This window comes from Coturnix japonica, chromosome 27, assembly GCF_001577835.2.
Source record: "Coturnix japonica isolate 7356 chromosome 27, Coturnix japonica 2.1, whole genome shotgun sequence".
In the NCBI taxonomy this organism is placed as follows: Eukaryota; Metazoa; Chordata; class Aves; order Galliformes; family Phasianidae; genus Coturnix; species Coturnix japonica.
Window position 1 is genome coordinate 250,962 of NC_029542.1, and position 7,236 is coordinate 258,197.

At 50.5% G+C, this 7,236-nt stretch overlaps 1 protein-coding gene and 1 gene segment (V, D, J or C); one reads left to right on the forward strand and one right to left on the reverse strand.

Annotated features, from left to right (window-relative positions):
- The first annotated feature begins 4,471 nt into the window (after nucleotides 1–4,471).
- On the forward strand, nucleotides 4,472–4,817 carry LOC107324970 (feather keratin Cos1-1/Cos1-3/Cos2-1-like). The gene has a single exon (XM_032440927.1). The coding sequence runs from the start codon at nucleotides 4,507–4,509 to the stop codon at nucleotides 4,807–4,809; it is 303 nt and encodes a 100-aa protein (XP_032296818.1). The 5' UTR covers nucleotides 4,472–4,506; the 3' UTR covers nucleotides 4,810–4,817.
- Nucleotides 4,818–4,854: 37 nt separating this feature from the next.
- On the reverse strand, nucleotides 4,855–6,242 carry LOC107324969. The segment is given in 1 exon segment: nucleotides 4,855–6,242. A coding segment is annotated over 1 exon segment (555 nt).
- Nucleotides 6,243–7,236: the final 994 nt, after the last annotated feature.

Sequence of the window (7,236 nt, forward strand, 5' to 3'; positions counted from 1 at the left end):
CGATAGCGGGGTTTGTGCTCTGCATGATTGCTGACAGCGTAGCAGGGCACTGCGGTTGTAGGCGAGAGAGCTGAGAAAAAGCTGCGAAAGCCCCTTGGTACAGGAGAAAGCAGCTGCCCGCCTACAGCGTCCCCAGAGAGAAGGGCAGCCGAGAGCTCACACAGTGGCATGGGACGGCTCGAGCAGTGCAACGCTTCTGAGCCTTTGTCGCCCGTCTGTGCCCAAGGAGCTGCGGGAACGGGTCGTGTACTCCGGGTTCCGCAGCTCCTGCTGCCCTTGGTGCTGATGTTGCTGCTCGAGGAGCCCCAGAAAGGCCGGCAGCGTCACCGGGACAGACGGCTGGGAACGTGCAGCAACCGGCTTTGACTTCTGCTTTTTGACCTCTGTTCCGATAGTGAGACGGGGACACTCCTATATATACTATATATATGTATGTGTGTGTATATATGCTTATAAGGCACTTCATCCAGTCACATAGAGCATTAATGGAAATTCAAAGACTACTGGTCCAGCACTCATCCCTCAGAAGCCCCATTATAGATTCCTGTTCCCAGCTGTACTCTGAATAACAGTCACAGCAGTTATAGCCCAGCAGATCATCTAGTTTTTCACCTACATTATTATGCATTAACCCAAGCCATAACTCACCTATTTGATTGTGAGGGGACTATACAACAGGCAGTGAATGTGGTCATGCCAAAATCTAGGCACATAACATTCACTATCCTTGATTTTTTCACCGTCTCCTGAGCAGTGTACAGGATGCACTGATGTTGCTCAGACATTATTTGCCCTCTGCACAAACGCACTGACTGCTGCGGGAAAGGGAAAGGATCCTACACTACTCTGCACTACAGAAACAGGACAGAGCAGGCCTCGTTCACAGCTCTGATGCCATCTGGATTTGCCTGTTCATGTCTTTGTTAGAACCTTTTTTAGCCTTCATAATACTCTTATCTCTGGGACAGAAAAAAAAGAGGCAAAAGAGCCAAGCAGGATTGTCCTGGGAGCACTTTGAGGTGGAATAAGGTCACACCCAGGAGCTGTGCCACTTGCCAGAATGCCTCCAAGTAGTGGAGTTCAGCATGACACCATTTTCCTTTGCAGGACTCTTCCAGCACAAGAGCTGAATCTTCGGCCCAAATGGATTTGTATTGCCCAGAAATACCCGAGTCTCCATTCTAGCCACTCCTAAGTTGCCTTCAGCAAGGACTGAGCATAGCACTAAGCCAGAAATGAAATTGAACAGCATAGGAAAACAACGAGGCCTACATCTGCAATGTTTTGAACAGAGGTGGAGCTTCTCAGAAAATATTACTGCTGTCTTTTCTCCTCAGTGATCTCTGTTAGAATGCCTCAAAGCCAGCCTGAAGTGACCTCCTTTCCCCTCTACACTTCTTGGCCAGGAAATGAGGGCCCCGTGGCAACACTGTTGTAGGAATGAAACTTGTTTCTTCCTGCTGCACCGCACACTTGAAGGCCACTCTTGGAGTGATTTTATTTCCTTCTTCAGGCAAACTGAACATATGCTATATCCTTTAGTGTGTCCTTCCCTGCTTTTGTGGAAGAAGAGTGGCTTCTACTAAATCCAGCAACAGTGGCAAAAGATAACTGGACATAGCAGTGGTTCTCCCTGGATGATAAAAACAAGTACAAGTAATGTATTCAAAGGAAAGCTTAAATTTGGCAACTGCCAAACCATTTTGCCTAGGCTTGTTTTTTTAATTGAATCATTTCCAAAGGATAAGCAAGTGTGCTTTTCTCTCTGTAGGGTGATGCATAAAATAGGGATAACTGGGAATCCCCTGCGAGTCCCATCGCACGCTCATCGCTCGCACATCGCTGCAACCAAAATGTTTTGCTTCAAGCCAAGCCTCAGGCAGAGGAGAAGGGTGCGCTGGGAGGTCTGCTGGTGAGACTGAAGTTAGGAGGATGAAATTGCAGGGTTGGAATTTCAACACTGCTGGCATGTGAGAGGTGCGATGCAATCACACAGGCAGCTCCTTCAGCACGTAGTGCCTTTCCTGACTCCAATTGAGTCCCCAAGATGAGGAAGTTCGCACAGGTTTCCCGCTATGCGCCTTAACTTTCTTACCCAGTTTCGTGCTGAGAGCTCAAAACCTGCCAGCTCACACTTCTGCCAGGCCACTCCTGTTCCTTTTTTTTTGTTTTTTTTTCTTGTTAAAAAAAAGCACAGGTGTCCCACAGACTCATCTCCATCACCCTGCTGAAATGCAGGGAATCAGCGGAATCGTAAGCATACTCTGAGGGGTAGAGCAAACCACACAAAAGTCTGTGACTCCATCACCTTCGTCTCCACACAGGCTAAGGAAACGCTAAACCCTACAATGCTCTTGATTTGGTCTCATTTGTAAGAGCTTGTTTCTCATCCTTTAAGAATCCTATCTAAAACCCATGGGAATTGGTGGTATGAATGGAAAGGCACAGGTGGAAAATGCCCTTCTGAAGAGTAAAAGGCAGAGGGAGCAGGGAGAACTATGAAAGATAATGCCGATGTCAGAACATATGATAAAAGCAAAGCATTTAGGAAAATGAAGGAAAGAGGGAACAATCAAGTTCCTCGTCCCAAGACCGGCTACCAAACCAGACCCCAGAACACAGGCTAAAATGGCCAATGAAAATTATCTCCTGGCAGTACGCAATATATCAGTACAATATATGTAAAGCAAAGAGCAACACTGGGAGGAAGCGTAGACATTCTAGATTCCGAGATGACTGTGGACTTTTCCCTTTCAACCTGGGAAACACTTATAAATTCTCGCCATATGTACAAAAGAAATCCTCCACTTTGGAATACAATGTTATATCAGATTCTCCCAATGAAGATGAATTGCTAAGGAAGATAGAGACTGGGATCCTTCAGGTGCCTTTCACTGTCCAACATCTGACAAAGGGAGAAGTTCATTCTCATTAAGTTTAGGGGAGGCATGGAAAGATACATGACAAACAGGAACGCAGGTGCCACCTGGGGTGGTCTGTTAAAGCCCAAAAGAATCAATTTGATTCACCTGATCTCCTGCTCTCTTTTGTCATGGCCTCTACCATTTTCTGGTTCACTGCTGTTTTGTTGAAGCCATTGCCCCTCAGATGCCAGGGCATCATCACATCCCTCCTACTGGTCTCTCTAGGAATTCCCTTCTCTCCCAATTTGACTGCATTCTCTGACAAACAGCCCCCTCTGAAAAATAAAGGCTACATCAATGCACGTCACTAAAGAGACAAGCACACATAGAAACAAAAAGCACGTATACTTCAGGTACATGTGTTGCACTCATCAGTCCATGCTTAAGCGCTAATCACATGGATGCCAGAGGCATGGGCCTGAGGCAATGGGGAAGCTGACTGGAGGAGCGACACCTGGGGAACCTTTCTGGGCATGGGGCAAAGCATTGGCCAGTCGCTCTGAGCACGAACAGGGCTCCAGATGAGCTGCCAGCACAATTTGCAGATGTGCAGGGATGACTCAGTGAGAGGGGTCCAAAGAGGTAATGCAATTTATCCAGAGGAAAACATGATGAGAAAGAGAATTGAATCCCAGCAATCCAGCTCACGTGCCATAGCATCCAATCACATAAGCCCACTGGAACAAGATGGGATGGAGAAAAAGAGGAAGACACGTCAAATGCATATGCAGGGTAGCCCCAGACAGCATCACTTGACTGAGCTGGATCCATTAGTCCTCTGCCATCACTGATTCAGTCCTGGTCCACAAACACTGAGGTTTCTCAATCCGAGCACTCAGAAGAAATCTCCTTGAGGGAATGTGTGTGGCATAATCCAGGAAATGAACAAGCAGAATTAACGGAAGGAGCCTCACAGCTCATGCCATTGGCTGTTTTCCACTCATCACGAGCACCTTAGAAAATTGTCACTTCCATGTAGGCAATGCCCGGGCCTGGGGCAGTGCAGGGTCTTGTTTGTGGACGGCACTTCAAAGAAACCTTCATTAGAGAGTGGGCACATCATAAATCTGAAAATGAAAAGGTAGCACTGCAGGAAATAAAAAAACAGCCCATATAATGAGAAAGGATAGCTTGCATTCAAGGTTAGCTGGTCAGAAAATTATGGCATGCATCAACTGGACCTCTGGACCTGCAGGGATGAAGGACCATTATAAAAGGCAGCCTAGTTCCATACTTTGCCATGCACCTGTGTTGCCTTCTCCTCATTGGGAACCAGGTAATTGTGAAGCCCTCTCTTCTTCTCTTGCCTGAACAGAAACATTATGAGATAGTTGAGTTTTATGCTATGGGAGACCATGGAGGAGATGACGTCTGCTGAGACAGTGCTTGGGACACAGCTTACATAGCTTTAGACAGATACATACTTGACATAATGAAGCCATCTGACTTTCTCAGCCTTCTCCTCCATCCATAGTAGTTTCCCTGGCTCCTTTCTGAGAGACTACCCAGGCTGTTCCTCATGTACCCTCATGCTTTACTTCCTTCTCTTCCTCTCTCCTAGGCATACCTGCAGTCCTAGGCCATGTCTTGCTACACCCAGTGTGTGCCATGCCGGCCCTGTGGCCCAACTCCTCTGGCCAGCAGCTGCAATGAGCCCTGTGTCAGGCAGTGCCAGAACTCCACCATTGTCATTGAGCCCTCTCCTGTGGTGGTGACCCTGCCCGGACCCATCCTCAGCTCCTTCCCACAGAACACTGTTGTGGGATCCTCCACCTCTGCTGCTGTTGGCAGCATCCTCAGTTCTGAGGGAGTGCCTATCACCTCGGGGGGCTTTGACTTGTCTGGCTTTGGTAGCCGCTACTGTGGCAGAAGGTACCCGCCCTGATTAAGCCACTGGCCATGCTGCTGGAGAAATTCTTCTTGAAATTGCGAACGTGATGCTGTATCAAGAAGGAATTTTCAAGACTGCTTTCAGAGTCCTTGACAGTCCTCAGCTATTCTGGGGAATGCTGGCAGGAAGGGGCAATTCTAGGCTTTCTGAAAACAAGGCTCATGTCTCTTCCAATCCCTTCCACATTATTTTCTTCTTCCTTCTCTCCACCCACGCCCCTCTCCCCCTTTATTTTTTCTCCCTTCTGCTCCTGTGTGCTATGAAGCTCTGTACAAATCCATTTCCTCTATTAAAAATTCATTGAATATTTCTGCATCTCATTTGAGCTTTTGATGTTACTTTCCAAAGTTAATTGCCTTCAGAATTGTTGTGGGAGTACAGCTTGGCTGCAGATGAGTACTAATATCGACCCTTCTCCACCCAAAGAAGAACAGGAGGTTGTGACAGACTGCAGAGACTCGTCTTGAGCATTGTCCCTTGCAGCTGAAAAAGACAGATAGATGTTCTACCACAAGAGGCCCTGAATACTCTCAGTCTCATACTCTCAAAACAGTGCCACTGAGGAGATCACATGAAGGTGTCCGTGACATCAGAACATACACTCAACACTCAAGAAGGTGTGCAGCTGGAAACCGTAACTCCGTGGGATGCCGAGCAGAGCGAGGGACTTGCTCAGCTCGTACGCAGCCGGGAGGGGAGAGGCGAATAAGGCGGGAGGAGTGGCAGCGCCCCCTGCGGGTCCCGACGGCACTGTGCCCCCACCACGCCCAAAGCGGTTCGTGCCCGGCCGCAGCCTCGGCTTGGCTTCCCGTGGGTTCACGGCGCAGTAATACACCGCCGCGTCCGCGATCCGGGGCCGGGAGAGCCACAGGGAGCTGGAGCGGCGGTCTTCCGACACCGACAGCCGCCCCAGCGGGTCCGGCACCTCCTTGGAGCCTTTAAAAGCGCTGACGAGGAATGCGGGGCTTTGACCCGGGAGCTGACGATACCACTGGATGTTGTCTTCGCCCTGTATACTGGGATGTAAGCAGGTGACGCTGATACCGGTGCCCTCGAGTGTCTCTGCAGTAGGCTCCTGCTGCACCTGAGCTCTGCTGACAGCTACTGCTGAGAAGAAAAGAAGATGCAATCTCAGAACATCCATTGCTCCAACCAAAAATATCACATCCCAGAAGCAAAAGCAGCTGAGGAGAAAAGACTGTGAAGGATGCACCAGTGGGGGAAGGGATATCTATAGTCAGGAACGTGGGGAGGAAGGGAGGACGGAGGGATCGGTGGGCTGAATTCGCTGGAAACAACCGGGCTGAATGCAGCCGAGAGAAGGGCAGGAGGTCGGAAAGAAGTGGGGCGGAAAAAGGCGAGCTCGGCCCCGGCCCCAGCGGCGGCAGCCCCGCGTACCCAGGAGTACCGCGGTCAGCCCCGCCCGTACAGCCGCATCCCGCAGCTCTGCTCCGCCCTACTCCTCCCTGTCTCCTCTGGCGTCACTCGAGGTTGCTCCGGGCTGCGAGTGCTGTGCACCCGTGCTCGGGTAGCGGGGTTTGGGCTCTTAGTGTACTGCAGAGGAACCCCTGCACGGCCGAGTAGGAGACGAGCTGAGGGACAGCTGCGAAAGCTCCTGCAATATAGAAGAAACCACCTTCCCGCCTGCAGTGTCCCCTGCGGGAGGGGCAGGAGAGAATACGGACGGGACGGGAATGGTCAGGGAGCGCGAAGTGGCCGAGGCCGGTTACCCCCACTGTGCCAGGCGCCGCCGCAGATCCCGAAACCCGGCAGCGGAAACGGGTCGTGCGCTGCTGCCCGGAAACGCGGCAACCTGAGATCTCCCCGAGCCCCGGGTCCCGCAGGCTGCTGCTGCCCATGGTCCTGATATCGCTGCTCGAGGAGACCGAGAAAGGCCGGCAAAGGCGCCGGGACGGCGGCTGGAAATGTAGAGCATCAGGATTTGAATGCGTAGAAGAGTCTGAGAGGGAGCCTGGAGGCACAGTTACAGATTCCCTGACAGGATCAACCGGATCCAAAACTAAGCCCGCATCACAGAGATATCCACACTATAAAATCTCTTTGAGGGAGGATTCAGACAATCCATCCCTATTCCAGCTGCACGTGCTGAACTCCACATCTCCCTGAGTATTGGCTGTACATCCGGGTGTTAATGGGGATAAAAACTGTGCCTGCCAAATCTGGTTGGGGTACAAGACCTGCATGTGTTCCATTAGAGAATTGTGGACCCCTCTTCTAGTAGCAGCACACAGCACATGGCAGGGACATCTTCAGCCCCAGTCTGACTCCACCATTTGGCAACAAGCCACTCATGCCACTCTCCCCAGTGACTGGTAATTTGTCCATCCAGTGTGCACAAGACTGAGTGAGATGGTTTTGCACCTTGAAACATGCAGTCACACCTTCAGCCAGTCCACTCTT

What these genes read in the sequence shown, in the direction of transcription:
- LOC107324970 (XM_032440927.1), top strand. Translation starts at nt 4,507, where the DNA reads ATGTCTTGCTACACCCAGTGTGTGCCATGCCGGCCCTGTGGCCCAACT.